The following is a 16,054-nucleotide window of genomic DNA, read 5'->3' as shown; positions in this document are numbered from 1 at the left end:
TCGGAAGGCCTAGGATGTTTGCACCTTAAGCGAGCAGCAGTAAGGACAGGGCTGGAAAGCAAAGTTAACCCAAACTAACCCCCCCGCTGCCTACTTTAGACTCCCAAGGAGGACAGCTCTGGGTCCAGAGCTGGTCACTCCACACTGCACTTGGGGTTCCAGGTCCCAAGTGAGAAACCTGCTTCCTCAGCAGCAAGGCCACCTGGGAGAGCTTGCTCTCCGAGTGGAGAAAAGCCCCACCGCCTTCCTGGGACAAAAGGGCACCGCCAGCTTTAGTGGCATCATCCTCTTGCCGTGGTGAGTCCTGATGCCCCAGATGAGCACGGAAGACTCGAGGGAGGAGAATGACCCACCGAAGAGCCCGCGGTACCTACAAATGCCAACCTTCCTCTCCCCTCAGTGCCCACACTCCCAACACCAGCTTTCTTTCCCCATTAAAACGTGTCTTCGCCGCTCCGTCCCTTACTCAGCATTACTTTTCAGACCTCAGGGTTTTGTCAGCCAGCAACAGATTTTCAGTTTTGCTGGGAATTTCTTTTCACAATGGGTTCCAGCTGGATGAGTTTTCAGGGGGACCTGCAGGAATCGCCACCGCTTCAACTGAAACTCTGAGTGCCAACTGTGACTACAGGGTGACTGCAGAGACAGCTGTAGCCCACCCCGACTGAAAAGGGGACCTAGTGCTGCCACGTGGCAACCTGTTTCTGTCTAAGCCCAGGTGCAGGGGGGTGTCTGCCAGGCCTCCACTCACTAGGCAGGGCCCTTCAGTCTGGATGGGCCTAAGGCTAGAGCCACGCCACAGAGAAAGCGAGGGCCCAGGGCGTTCTGCGCGGGGACAGAAAGCACCCCAGTGTCACAAGGCTCCAAATAGAAACCTAATGTTAGAGAAGCATTTTGTAAAAGGAGAACCATATCTTAAAATGGAATGGGCGGGCAGGGCTCAGAGAAAGCGGTTACCCCTTCACTAGTGTCCAATGCTGGCCCTGGGAGCTGCCTCGTGGGGTCAGGTGCGCACAGCTGTAATTCCTGGCTGGGGGCTCTGGGCCCCTCACATCCCTCACCAGACAGCCTCTCTTCTGTGAGAGAGGAAAGGCGCAGAGAAAGAGCTACCGCCAACATGAGGACAGGCAGGGGAAGAGGAAGTGAGAAGCAATCCCGACCCTTAGCACTGCAGTTTATAAAATGCGTGTGTAGATATTATTTTATTTAGATCTCTGACGGGGTGACTCAGGTCAGGATTTTTAGAACTCTTAAGATTTTTAACTATTAAGAGTTTCTCTATAAAGCCAGAGAGAATGAAAGTATTGATTGAAACCAAATGGTCAGTGTAATTCCCACATACATCTATCTAACTACCAGGCCCTCTCTAGAAATGAGCTGCCCCAGCTGATTTTTAGTGTACTGGCAGGTCTCACCTGCCTGAAGGAGTGGGAAAATGGGGAAAAAAGCCCACCACTCATGACAGCCTTTCCAGCGGCAGTGACAGGCTAGGCTGGACACGAGTGCTGCTTATTCGCCAGCATCAGTGGGCCCCCACCTGGAGACCCCTACCCCACGCAGGGTGTGCCTGGCCAGAAACAGGAGCTCAGAGAGCCTACACTGGGGGGGCAGCGTGTGAGCCAAAACTGAGGTGGTGAGAGGCCTAGGTTGTCCTGGGTGAGGCAAGCTCATCCTGACCCAGGAGCCTTCCCTGAAGGAGGGTTACGTGATCAAGTCTCATTTATTTACCCTGTTCAAAGGGAGCGGAATTGGGGCTGAGGAGATGGAGGACAGGGATCGCTTCCTTTTATTTTACACACTTCTGATGTGTTTTTTAAAATTAGTCCATTTTCTTGGACTAATGTCTAATTCTCCTATCCTAGTAGTCACTGTCCCTTGGTGAATGCAATGTCACCTCCTTAGGCAATCTCTCCTGGCCACATCGTCCACAGCAAATTCCCCTGTCAATTTCTTTGTCACATCACCCTGCCCAATGCCTTCCTAACACTTAACACAATCTGAAATCATCTTTGTATTGGTTTGTCTACTAACTTACCACTCATCTCCTCCTACTGGAATATTCATGACGTGAGGCCAGGGATCTTGCCACTATGACCCTCCCAGGGCCTAGGACAGCGGGGACATATTGGAAGGTGATCAGTAAATATTTCGGAAAAACTGAATACATGGGCACATGATGGAGTTTACTAGATTCCACATTCATTCCGCAAGCCTGACAGAATGTGCAAAATCAGTTACACTACATATTTGGTTGACTATAGGACGGGTCACACCAATGTCTCTGAAAGTGATCCCTAGCCTACCTTGACGAGGACTTTTTCATGTGCGCACACATGTACGTATACAGAGTACAGCCTGCCAAATCCAGCCTGCTGCCTGTCATTGTAAACAAAGGTTACTGGAATATCGCCACACCCAGACAGGTATGGACTGTGTGTGCTTGCTTTCAGCTACAAGGGCAGAACTGAGTGGCTGCGACAAAGATCATATGGGCTGAAAATATTTACCATCTGGCCTTTTAAGAAGAAGTTTGACAAACTCTGGGCTTGAAGAAACAGAGACGTGCAGTGTAAGACTGACTGAAAACTGCAGCATTCACACAGACACTTGCCGGTGATGATGCTAATATTTTCTTTGGGCCCTGTTATGTGCCAGCTCTTGTGCTGAATGCTTTAAGCGTATTAGCTCCTGTAACTTCATTCTCATTAGAGCACCATGAGTAAGTTGTGACTGCTGAGGCTAACTGAGGCCCCGTAACTTGTCAGGTTCAGCACAGCCCGTGACAAACCCAGACCCAGGTCTGTGCACCTCTGAAACCTGCTTTTGTGTTCACTGTGCTATACAGCTTCCATGGCCAGCCCTTTCCAGCCACGTGTAGCAGAACCCTCAGCACTCCTGAGGCTAGTCTGTCTCCTCACGGTCCTTAGAAGACCACCTGGGTGTCCCCACTTACTTCGCGGTGCTTAGGCTGTTGCTTCTACCTTGATGCCCGCTTCTTTTTTGTACTCTTCCAATTTGTCAAGACTCAGCTAAGGCCTCCTTCTCTGAGGGCTTCTCTTTAACCTAGCGATTTTTTAAGTTCTCCTTTCAACCAATATACAAACTGTTGGAGGGCAGTGACTGCTTCTTACAGCACAGAGCCCTTGCTCATACTGCTGATGCAGGCAGCACTCCCACTCCTCAAAACAAAACAAAACTCTCGTGAAAATCGCAGTGTTTCCTCCCATGGAGATGTTACTTAGTAGAACCATGGGCCAATGCAAAATGCCAACACTGTCTTTGACTAGGATGTTTCTCTTTAATTATAAACATAACAAATCAACAAACACAATCTTTTATCATCGGTACCTGGACTGTTTCTGCTTCTCGTTCTTTCTAGAACATACAGAACTTGCTTTCATGTTTATCATTTTCATTTACCTGTACTATTAGATTCTCCTATCTCTCTAACCCTCCGGGAATCCTGCCTTCACATCAAAACACAGGTTCCCAGGCCGGCCCGGTGGCTCAGGCGGTTAGAGCTCCGTGCTCCTGACTCCGAAGGCTGCTGGTTCGATTCCCACATGGGCCAGTGGGCTCTCAACCACAAGGTTGCTAGTTCAATTCCTCGACTCCCGCAAGGGATGGTGGGCAGCGCCCCCTGCAACTAAGATTGAACACGGCACCTTGAGCTGAGCTGCTGCTGAGCTCCCGGATGGCTCAGTTGGTTGGAGTGCGTCCTCTCAACCACAAGGTTGCCAGTTCGACTCCCACAAGGGATGGTGGGCTGTGCCCCCTGCAACTAGCAATGGCAACTGGACCTGGAGCTGAGCTGCGCCCTCTACAACTAAGACTGAAAGGACAACAACTTGAAGCTGAATGACACCCTCCACAACTAAGATTGAAAGAACAACTTGACTTGGAAAAATGTCCTGGAAGTACACACTGTTCCCCAATAAAGTCCTGTACCCCTTCCCCAATAAAAAATCTTTAAAAAAACACACACAAAAAAAACACAGGTTCCCTTGGATGCCGGTAGGATAACAGCCATGTCACCCCTGTGGTGTTCCAGTGCATGTTCACCATCGCAAAATCCAGGTGTGAAAGTAGCCGAACTTGACAATACTGCTTGGGGAGCGGTTACAGTTGACGGTATAGTTTTTGGGAGAAGAGCCAGGGGATGGGCTGATGATTATGTTCTGTTTCTTGATGTACCATGTTTTCCCCAAAACAAGACCTACCCGGAAAATAAGCCCTAGCATGATTCTTCAGGATGACATTCCCGGAACATAAACCCTAATGTGTCTTTTGGAGCAAACCTCAATACAAGACCTGGCCTTACTTTCGGGGAAACACAGTAGGTTCTGGACATGTGGATGTGTTGTGAGAATGCACCCAGCTACACATTTGGAGAAGATATGTTCTAGTTTCTGTAGGTATATTCTATTTCAACAAAAAGTTCTAAAATATCCTCTGCAAACATAGTAATACACAATGGATCTTTTTTTTGCAGAAATGTACATCTCATTTTCTTCATGCAATATCCTTTTAAGAGGATCAGTAAAACCATTTTACTAGTGGTAGGATGGAAGAAAAAAGCTGAAGTGACTCTCAAGATACCGTATAACAAATTTAGGTGAGACTAGCATTCCAGGACAGATGTGACCCCAAGGCTGCTAGCCCTCAACGCCTACTGCTATAGCTGAACTGACTCCTATGAGAAGCAAATGCACTTCACGATGCAAAACTCATAAAACTCTCTGAAACGCTCTCTGAAACACAGCTCGCAAAGGAAGTAGGTAACAAGTCCGGATGGTGTTGTATAACAACTTTCAGGTGGTGGGGCATTCAGCCATCTTCAGACCTTGTAAAAGTGAGGCCTTGGCTCTACCACAAAGCAGAAAAAGCTACCACTTATGCTACAGACTGAACATTTGTACCACCCCCCTCCCCATTCATCTGTTGAAATCCTAACCCCTAATGTGATGGTATTAGGAGGTGGGTGGGGTCTTTGAGAGATCATGAGGGTGGCACTCTAATAAAAGAGACCCCAGGAGAGCTCCCACACCCTTACCCCATGTGAGGACACGGAGAAATCAGCAGTCTGCAACCTGGAAGAGGGAAACTGTGACAAATAAATTTGTTGTTTATAAGCCACCCATTCTATGATAGTTTAGTTATAGCGGCTCAAACAGACTAAGACAAATTATTAAGATGGGATCAAACATCGTGCAAAACACTCTACATACATGTAACTCTCCTTAAATCTTCCCAACAGCCCTCATTTTATCCCTGTTTTACAGGTGAGAAAACTGAGGCACGGAAAGGGTGAGGATAGGTTCCAAGGTTCCACGGTTATTAACTGGCAGGGCAGGGATTCAACCCAGGCAGTCAGACTCCAGAATTCATGTTCATAACCGTGACGCTAGTCAGGACTTCGGTTGTGATGCACCTGGGGACAGGTTTCCCGTTTCTAGCGTGCAACTTACATCTTCCGGCTGGCATGCATTACAGCTCAATAAAAGTGCTTGTCCAAACGCATACAATTATAAGAATCTTGACAAACAACTCTTTCATGATTTACTCCTCTGATTGACAGAGTGGATCTCTGCCTTCAAAAGATCCGTGTTCACACAGATGGCAGTGTGCATGTCTATCATCTTTCTACCCCGGACTTTCCCCATTTATTCGTGAGAAATCCAAAGACAAAACGCCTGGCCTTCCTGAAGCCATAATCAGCCCAGATTAGATCAAAAAGGTCAGCAATCTTTCTTTTTCTTCCATTACAAAACATGTACTGCTTTTTAACAAAGTAGTATTTGCTCATCCTGCACTCCTTGAGTAAACAAAAACTATACCCCAATTACATCAGCAAAGCTCAGGAAAATTAAATAAACAAAACTTTTGTTGGATATCTGTTTTTAGTTGTGCTTTTGGAGGAACATTTTAGTAAGAGCATTTGGAACCTATTTTTCTTTTTAAGCCTTGTTGATCTTTATGAAAGGTAAAATTGCTTGCCTATGTTACTTTTGAGGAATTTAAGTGGGGAAAAATAGTTATTTAAATCTAATTGTTGATTTAATTAATTGTCTTCATTTTGGTTTGTCGAAATGATAAAATGTAATGTGATGACCCTTTCCACCCCCTCTAAGTCATCCCTACCCCCAGTTTCTAAGACTTCCAGGTGAGCCAGGAATTAGGGGGGTAAAATCCAACAACATTCCTCAAATGACTGTCAATTCTGATTTGGTTTTAACTGAATATGAATTCTACTTTCCAGCATGGACTCTTTTTCAGATAAGCTGACTTCCTCGCACGTAGTTATATACCCTTAATAGGTAATATTTTTTTTCTATCTGGAATTGGGACAATGATCTCTATTGCAGGAGCTCCACACTGCAAATTGAGTGTCTGTGGTGTCACCAAGTTGTGCGAGTCACCATCCAAAAGGCAATCTCCAGCTGCTTCACGTTCTCAATCAAAGCTATGAAAAGCCTCTTTAAAACTACCATCCTTGAGCAAGATTGTTCCGGGAAGTTCCCAGGACCAGAGGCAATGTCACCCAGAACTGAAAATTGCAAGCCGTTTATCACCGGTCGTTGGCCCGACAGTGGACTCTCGGAGATGCAGGAGCCCAGAGAGGACCTAGGATACAGGGATGCGGCCCAGAGATGCGCTGCGGGCCGGCGTCCTCCCACGGCTTCTCTGCAGCTCGAGTGGGGGTACTTGCGGATCGTGGCCCCTCTAAGGGAGGCAAGACCCTCGGGCCTGTCTGGTGAAAGCTCTGAGGACACTGACCTCAACTTTGTTTTTTAAAAATAGCTCGTGCGGCCGCGGCGCTCACGTGAGTGGCCCCGCTTCCCCTCCATCCGCCCCGGGTTCCCGGCGGCTCCTCGACCTCGGGGTCGCGGAGGGGAAGCGTGGTGTCCCCGAGCCCTGGTGACAGGAGGGACCCCCGCCCGGGGGAGCGACCGGGGTAAGGAGGCGACGCTGGATGGGGTCGGGGTCCCGGCCGGTGGGTCCGGCTGGGGTTCGGGGCTGGGCCGGGAGAGCAAGCCGTGCTCACCTTCTTCACCGACAGCGAGATGTTCTCCAGGATCCGATCCTTCACCTCCCGCGGCTCCATGTCGCCGCTGCCGCCGCCGCCCCGCCGCCGCCGCTTCCCGCGCCTGGGGCCCGGGGCCGCCGCCAACCGCTGCCGCCGGCCGTGCAGGGGCTCCGTCGTGCCGGCCGCGGGGCCCGGCGCCCGCCGCCCGGCCCTCGCCTCACCTGGCCCCTCGCTCCGCCTCGGCCCGGCGGCTCCCGAGCGCGGCCGGCGGGGAAGGAGGCCACGGGCTGTGCGCCGCGGCGGCGGCGGCGGCGGAACTGACGTCAGAGGGCGGTGCCTACGCCGGCTGTCAGCTGGGAGGCGGGCCCCGCCCCGGCGCCGGGACACTCCCGGGCCCCGGAGATCCCCGTAGGGACCTCGGGCCGCCAGCACCCTGTGCTCGGCAGCCCACAGACCCCGGGACCCCATAGACCTCGGGCCCCGGCACCCCACTCTAGTCAGCCCACGACCTCCGCCCGGAGACTCCCGCCTCAGCCCGCAGGTCCCGGGGACCCCAGAGACCCCTTCAGCCCGCAGACCCCACCTGAACCCTCCCTTTTATTAGCCCAGAGGGGGCCCAGAGCCCCCCCCCCCCGCCATACCGGCAACCCCAAGACCCCCTCAATGCACGGACCCCCGCTCCTTTCAGCCTACAGACCCCGGCTCCCTGGCTTTGGCAACTTAGAGACCCCAGTACCGCCCCTCGGCCTGCCCTGAGACCCCAGCCCTCTGGCCCTCACTGGTCACCCCACCCTGGCGCTCCACTCCTCAGTTCCTCACCCTCACCACCCAGCCGGGAACTTTCAGGCTGTTTCAGCTGCCTGGTGTTCTTCCCCACCTCCAAATCACATCCTCTTTACTTCACCTTCAGTCCCAAAGCCCCTTTGGGTTTACCCTTATCCCACTTCTTCAGTGGGTCCACATATCCTGAGGGCCCCAACTCCCTCAGCCCTGAAACCCACTATAACAGATCCCCTTAACCCCCTAACACATCCCTCTCCAAATTCACCGGTCTCTTACAGCCACTTGCACTCAGAGTGCTTAGTGTCCTACCTGGCTCACTTAATTCATTTGGTCCCAAATAAATATATTCCTGATACATCCATAGACTCTCCTTTTATTCTTTCTTTAAATGTCAATATATACTTTTTTCCACTTTTTAAAATTGAGATATAATTGACACATATTAGTTTCAGTTATACAACATAATTCAATATATGTATATATGACAATGATCACTGCCCTTTTTATCATCGAGACACGCCAATTCTCAGCTTCATTTCCCCAATTTCCCTCTTCTCTGCCCAGGCCACCCCACTCTCAGCCTCCCAGACCTAGTCACCCCAGTACCTATCTGAAACACTGATTCTACGGGTTATTCTAGATGGACCCCACCCCACACACACCCAAAGATCCCTCGCAATCCCTCAGTTTCCCCAGGAAGACCCAAGATGATGGTATTTTGTTTTCTTACGTGACTGGATAAGGGGACAACAAAGTATGAGGAAAAGGAAAAGAGGACAAGTACGTGAGAAACGGATTAACATCATTCAATTACCACCTCAGGATCTAGAGCAAGAGTTGTTTATAAGGATGATGATGATGGTAGGTGTTGAGTACTGACTATGGGCCACGCACTGAACTCAGTGCTTTGCATTTGTCTCACGTATCCTCGTACAACAATTCTTGTACAGAAGAAATTGAGGGATGGGCGTAAGTTACCTAAAATCGGACAGCAAATAGGGGAGCCCAGAAACCATTTATATCCTTTTCGGAGCCAAGGATCCCTTTACATTTCTTTTTTTTTTCTTTTTTTAAGATTTTTATTGGGGAAGGGGAACAGGACTTTATTGGGGAACAGTGTTTACTTCCAGGCCTTTTTTCCAAGTCAAGTTGTTGTCCTTTCAATCTTAGTTGTGGAGGGCGCAGCTCAGCTCCAGGTCCAGTTGCCATTGCTAGTTGCAGGGGGCACAGCCCACCATCCCTTGCAGAAGTTGAACCAGCAACCTTGTGGTTGAGAGGACATGCTCCAACCAACTGAGCCATCCAGGAGGCAGCGCAGCTCAAGGAGCCGTGTTCAATCTTAGTTGCAGGGGCACAGCCCACCATCCCTTGCAGACTCAAGGAGTTGAACCAGCAACCTTGTGGTTGAGAGCCCACTGGGCCATGTGGGAATCAAACCGGCAGCCTTTGGAGTTAGGAGCACGGAGCTCCAACCGCCTGACCCACCGGGCCGGCCCCTACATTTCTTCATATTATTCTAGGAGGTGACTCCACAGGAGCTTGGTCTAACCCTTTAGGAAAAGAAGCAAAGTCTCTATACCCAGGGTATTTTCTTATTAGAACTGAGTTTGGAAAAATAAGAGATAACAGTCTCCATGGAGCTGGGCAAAGGTAGGGATGGAGGCTGTAGTCACTGGACAGGTACAGAAAAGGCAGAGAGCAGAGGACACGGTACTTCAAGAGAAGAAATAGTTAGGTGTGTAAAGGTGTGTGAAGGCAAGTAGGGGGACAGCCGGCTTCAATGACCAGCCTGATAGCACCCAGGTTAGGGTGCCTACAGGCCCCAACCTCTTGGAGGTAACTTTGGCTCATGAGAATCTGTTTAGTCCAAAGTAGAACCAACCAGGTTTGTGATTCTTCTACTATGTTAAGTAGCAAGCCATCTTCTGGGCAACCTTTCCTCTTGAGCACCATCTTCCTATAAATGGCTCGGGCACATGACAGTGTCGACAGGCATTTTTATCACTCAGCTATATGCCTGTGATGTGAGAAGGCGGTGGCATTTCTGCCATATTGTTTTCATCTTCACGCATTCAACTTTTTACAACATTCAGGAGGACCATCCGGTCTCATAGCCTACCAAATTCCTAAGGTCTGCATAGGTCTGTGAGTGGGTGGGAGAAGCGAGGCACACTTTATAGTCTCACAAGACTTCTTGCAGCAGAGGGGAGGGGGCCAAGTGTGGGTGTTCACGTGCAGATAATTGCCCCATGTCCAGAGCTTAAATACGGAATCCATCCTTGCCTGTCAAAAAACAAGGCAACTCAAAAAATGAAACAACAAATCCAAAACAAACAAACAAAACCAAACCAGGATGCCTGTCAATCCTGTTATTGGGAGTCATTTAAACTCAAAACTGATACCCATTTATTGCACAAGACTTTGCTGATCACGTGTAAAGTGCATGAGACTCTGAGGCATCAAGAGTCAAAAGCCTTGACTGACTCATGTGAGGGCCTCGAGCGAATCACCCTGTTGGTTTCAAAATCAGTGACACAGGAAAAATGAGTTTGTTGTTGTTCTTGTTCTTCTTCTTTTTGAATATTGTCCTCACCTAAGTCTCATACTTCTAAACTCCATCAGATGAGAGAAGTTGGGAAGAAGGCAAGATCAATGAGAGACCCTAGTCCTGGCCCATCCAGTCTCCTTCACTCTTCTTCCCAAAGCTGTGTACTGCCTCAGAGAGGAAAAAGATAGGGAAAATATTCTAGCAGCTTCACCCCGCCACATCCTTAAAAGGTCAAAAAAAGGAAATTGAGTGTAAAAAAATGAAAAAAAAAAAAAAGTGGTTTAAGGAACCAATTCCTCTTTCCCTCCAACTCAAGGCAAATATATTTGTGTTTCCAGAGAAGGGAGTAACTATTTCCTTGGCCATCAGGCTTGTGAAGCTGATCCCTAAGGACTGTTTGTACATAACAGCACTAGTCCAGGTTCCCACACCTTCACTAGGGCACCTATGAGTACAATCTAGAACTCTGGGACTGGGTAAACCAAAAGAAGCAGCTTTAATCTAGGTGATTTTAAAATGTTGGACATCCGGTTTTTTCCTCATTACTGTCCGGTCAGCAAAATGGGTTGGTGAAAATTGGATAGTTAACCTCCCAGCTTAAAAGCCTCCAACAGCTTCATGTCATAGCATCTGGAATGACATGCCTACTCTTTTCTCTGGCCTCCAAGGCCAGAGCTGATCTGATCCAGCCTGTTTCTCTGACTCATTTCATCTCTCTGCTCCGTGTGCCAGTCCCCACCAACCTGTTGTTTCTTAGACATGCAAATGTGTTCACATCTGAGGGCCTTTGCTGGGATGCTCTTCCCCAGTGTGGCAGAGGCCTCTAGCTGTTCTCTCCAGTGATAGCATTGAACCAGGCAGTGCTGGACTACATTACCCAGCATCCTTGGCAGTAGGCACAGCTCAAAACCTATCTGGGTAGCTACTATGCACCAGTCACAGTCCGAGGCACGGGAGATACAGCAATGAAAAGGACAGACATAAATCCCTACCCTCCCCCTAATGGGGGAGAAAGATACTAGGTAAGGCTCAGAAATAAAATGCAGAGTGTTAGGTAGTGGTCAGTGCTAAGGAGAAAAATTAAGAAGGGAAGTGACATACGAAGAGTGGTTGACTTCACTTTTAGGTAAAGTCCCCAGAGTGGCCTTACTGAGGTGATATTTGGATAAAGAACTGAAGGGAGAGAAAAAGCCATGAAAAGTATCTGGGGAAAGAGCATCCCAGACTAAAAAAGCAACAAAGGCCCCAGGTGGGAGAGAGCACGGGGAGTTCAAGGAATATGGAGATCAGGGTGGCTTAGAGCTGAGGGGAGGGAACGGGAAGCAGATCGAGGCAGGGAGGAAAACAAGCGCGTGGAGGCATTATGATCGCTTTGGCTTTTATTCTGAGTGAGGCGGGGACCCACGGAAGGGTTTTAAGGAGAGGGGTGATCTGCTTTCACAGAATTATGCTGGCAGTTGTGCTAAGAACAGAATGTAGGCATGTAAAAGGCAGGAGCAGGGAGACCTACTGCAATAACCCAAGTGAGAGGTGATGTGATGGTACCTGACACCAGCTCCTAGAAATGAGATTTTGAATATATTTTGAAGTGGAGCCAACAGGATTCAGGGTAGAGTGGACACAGGTTGTGAAAGTAGTCGGTTTGAGAGTGACCAACTGAGTTACCATTTACTTCTCAGGGGAAGACTGAGAGGAGCAGGCTGGGGGTGACGGAGAAGTTCCCACTAAGGGCACTTCAATTTCAGGTATGTGAAGAGGAAAAATGTTGGCTTTAGTAACTTTCTAGAAGGAACCAAGCCACCCTAGCTCTAATTTTTTTTTTGGACAAAATCCACAGGTAAAGATTGGTATAGTTGGTTAATCCCATTAGCACACTGATAGCTTTGAACAGAGCAGCAGTTATTGGGTGATAATTTAGCCCTTTTCTGTAATTTTGATTGCAGTTATTCTGTCCCTGCGCCAACACTTGTACATAAAGTAGAATAATCTCCAGTTTGCGAGACCATAAAGAGCCACAATCGAGACCTGAAGGGAACAGGGCATCACAGGGAACTCTGGGCTGCGGTCAGCTGAGTGCCCCACTGGGAAACGGGGCCCTTTCCTTGGGGGACAGGGTATGTCTGGTCTATATGTGGTGAAATCGAAGGCCTGCCGCCTGACCACCAAACTACTCATTACAGTTTAGGTTTCACAACCTCGCTTGCAGTTTGGTATGGCCACGTGACCGAGCGCCAGCCAGGGAACTGTGGCTAGAGAAGCGATGGACACCACTCCCCGGCCTGGTACAAAAACTTCCACGAACAACCCTCATCCTCTTTTCCTGGTATGTCAGCTGGATGCTGATGTTCAAAGTAATTCTGGAAGCCACATGTGAAGAGGGCAGACCTAATAGCCTAGTACCCTTCATGACTGACTGCATGGAGCAGAGCCCTCCCTTCCTATCAGACTTAGAAAAATTGCCCAACTTCTGGAATTCCACTTAGCTTTCTCAAATCTCTAACGTGATACAATGAATACTACTAGCTAACATCTAATGAACACTTACTATGGGCTAGAACTTTTCTAAAGACTTTAATGTATTAATTCATTTAATCCCTATAGCCCCACTAATAGTCCCTATTTTACAGATAAGGAAACTGAGGCACAGAAAGTTTAGGCAACTTATCCAAAGTCACACAGCTAGTAAGTGGCCGAACTGGCATTCATACCCACGCAGCCTGGCTCTAGAGACTAAAGTGAACAACAATACCCTGTCACAGTGTTATTTCTATTATCCAACATCAGCTGCTGGCGCAGTCACAAAACATACGTCTTTACATCAGCAGATAGCAGTCCTCCTGCAATGCTTATCTGGAAGTTACTTTAATGGATTGGAGCTGCCCATTTCTTCTGCGGTTCAGGTACACGGCCACAAGTCACAGAGCTTGAGTATAAGTTACTTAAAGGGGCAGGCAGAGAGAGACAAGGACAAAAGTTAATTAACCACCTCAATTTAAAAGAAATTGATCAAACAAGAGTTTTATGATAAAAACTTTATTGTCTTAAATATCAAATGTTTTACACATCACTTTTCTTCAGAAAGTTCCTATTAAAAAAAGAAAAACAAAATAAAGTGTTTTGATTATTTAGGGCTGACTTACATTTCATTATGTGACAAAAACTCAAACCCAAATGCATCTAGTTCACTCAGCTGCAGACAGGTCCTATGTCCAGCCCCTAAACCAATGGCACAATGCAACCAACTTTGGGATTCCTGAGTTTGGTTCCCTTAAGTTCTCAGAGTTTTCCAACTCTCAAAACCAAAGCATTATGGGAGTGACTGAGCTACTGGCAAGCCTATTTTGCCGGTCAGCCCAGTTCTTGTAAGATGCAGTAGTCTCAAAGCATAAAGTCAGGAAGGCATACATGAGTAATCGCAAGAACAAATAAGGTTGGGGGAAAGAGGAGTTTCGATTTGCTAAGATTTGCCAAACATGGCTACAAAACTGGTAAACAAACCTTACTTGAGTGCAAAGGCCATTGGCCCAATTTGACAAGAAGATGAGATTTTGAATTAAATGAGCAAATAATCAGTTTTCATCGTAGATGCACAGTGAAAAAAGCCAATGCAATCCGTATGGTGAATTGCTCTGAGTATATCACCAGAACTATTTCAAAAGGATGATTAGGAGAAGAGAGAATGGAAATGTAATCATTCAGAGGGAAAGGTCTCAGATGGGTGGCATAAACTCAGACAACTATGGGGCCACAGCTATGGGGCCTTCAGGGAAGGAAAAAGAAGTCTGGTCAGCATCAGGTGATCTCAGACCGAAGCAATCTGGAAATAAACCAGTTTGACCATCTGGTAGGAAATGAATCGAGGTCTGCCTTTCTTTAAGCCACAGATGCATTCATTCAAGGTGGTGTGTACAACAAACTCCTGGTAAACATCATTTCCCATCAGACATGTATTTTCCCAGGAAAAAATATCCCAGCATGCCCTTTCCCCAAGTCAGCTAATGAAAACCTTATGGTATACATTTAAAGAAATACAGTTCTGTAAATATCTAATTTCGTATTCCACGCCCCCATCCCAGGTCTTCCATAGTATGTTTAGCTTTTTAAAGAAATGTTCTCTAACTCCTACATCTTTCAACCATTCCCTCCGCAGATTTCATTCCACGAGCTTGTGCCCTAAAACATCAGCCATATTCTTTCACCTTACAGCTTCCAGAGGGTCCAGATTACCAATCACCAATACATAACTGATAAACCTGTGAGCTTTCTCATTGTGAATCTCGTGAGTAGTTAAGGTCCAGAATTCTCCCTGTACGCCTCAGGATTATAACATAAGTGATGACATTTCAAATAAATGTCCTTGCAATGGAGCTGTCCTATAGAAAGATTTGCTAGAGCCTTCAATCTTCTTCTCAATTCTGCCCATCATCCAGTCCCAGGCCCTCGCTTGCTACATTTTCTGCTCTAGAGTCCCATTTTCACATCTTGACTTAGCTGCAGAGTCCACTGCTAAGTCCTGTTGGTCCAGATGGTCAGTATTCCAGGGTAGCCATGCTCAAAGGGGGAGCAGGAAGGGTGCCAAGCACACGTGGTATCTCCACCCTGCATGGAAGGAGGTCCTGATGGCAGGGAAAGTTGACTGTCCCTGGTATATATTTATTATCACCTTCCATTTACTCGCACTTCTAAACCCTGCCAACACCCCCCATCCGCAGTATAAAATTGATACCTTTTCTCTTCAAGTATTTTTACCAAATGTTGAATTATTTTTTAGTGGTTTCTATGATTCCATTTTTTAAAAAGATTTCATTTTCTAGAGCATTTTTGATTCACATCTAAATAAATTTTGAGCCTGATTTCCCATCTTCTCTGAATTCAAATAAAATCATTCTAGTATGACTTTTAAAATAAAAGCATGCTAATGGGCAAACACAGATCTTGCTCTTGAAGCAAAAATTTGTTTCATGTCTCCTTACTAGACTGAAAGCTTCACGAGGGCAGGCTGCCAGTCTGTTTTATGACCCCTGTATCCCCAGGGCTCACCAGTACCTGCACACAGATACTTATGCCTGATGAATGAACCAATGAATTCTTGTTCAGACTCAGACAGCGCAGCCTTCAAGAGTGCCGGTTTCCTGTTCAAATAGATGATTTTCTTGAACTCCTTCCGGCCTTAACCACCACCATAGATAATACAGCAAAGAACATAATAAACATCTAGAAACTTTTTTTTTTTTCTTCAGTACTCCTGATGCAAAAAAAGCCGTATCATCATCCTTCTGTCTGGGGAGACCTAATGATTTCATGCAGGATAATTCTGGATGAATCAAGGTGAGCCTTAGGACCCTTCCATGCACGGCTCTATCTCCAGGGTGTTTCCAAGCTTTTCCCCTTGATACCTCCACATTCATTCCCCACCGAAAGTTGATGCCTCTGTTATTTGGAGAAACTAAGGCACAAGAGAGGGTCAAGCACATCGAAGGTTCACCCCCTAAGTTCTTCACTTTATTCCATGAACTCCTCCTCGTGACACCCACCAAGGGACCACGAAAGTATAGGGTTTGAGCCACGATTTTACATTGCCAGTTCTCAAGGATATGCTTTGAATTTACTTTAATTCTTTCAGAGAAAAAGCTACTTGATGCAACTCCTGAGAGGTAACATTCATCTTCTAGGAAGGGAAACTCTTGATAACTCTT

General features: G+C 47.4%; 1 protein-coding gene and 1 long non-coding RNA gene across 3 annotated transcripts in view; one reads left to right on the top strand and one right to left on the bottom strand.

Moving 5' to 3' along the window:
* Nucleotides 1–7,337, bottom strand: part of PLEKHM2 (pleckstrin homology and RUN domain containing M2) — a 36,139-nt gene extending 28,802 nt beyond the window's left edge. For both annotated transcript variants that reach the window (XM_088790172.1, XM_088790174.1), the window contains exon 1: nucleotides 7,046–7,337. In XM_088790172.1, coding sequence (XP_088646298.1) covers nucleotides 7,046–7,105 — 60 coding nt within the window. In that variant the 5' untranslated portion in view covers nucleotides 7,106–7,337. The remainder of the gene's footprint in view (nucleotides 1–7,045) is intronic.
* Nucleotides 7,338–11,299: 3,962 nt separating this feature from the next.
* LOC148755340 (uncharacterized) lies at nucleotides 11,300–12,671 on the top strand. The gene is made up of 3 exons (XR_016018541.1): nucleotides 11,300–11,380; nucleotides 12,038–12,103; nucleotides 12,539–12,671. It is a non-coding gene; the product is annotated as an uncharacterized LOC148755340 (long non-coding RNA).
* The last annotated feature ends 3,383 nt before the right edge of the window (nucleotides 12,672–16,054 follow it).

The sequence above is a fragment of the Rhinolophus sinicus genome, chromosome 14, assembly GCF_057876585.1.
Source record: "Rhinolophus sinicus isolate RSI-liver-muscle chromosome 14, RSI-T2T, whole genome shotgun sequence".
NCBI classification, from domain to species: Eukaryota; Metazoa; Chordata; class Mammalia; order Chiroptera; family Rhinolophidae; genus Rhinolophus; species Rhinolophus sinicus.
Note: the sequence above shows the minus strand (reverse complement) of the source record. Positions and strands in the feature narration are given on the sequence as shown.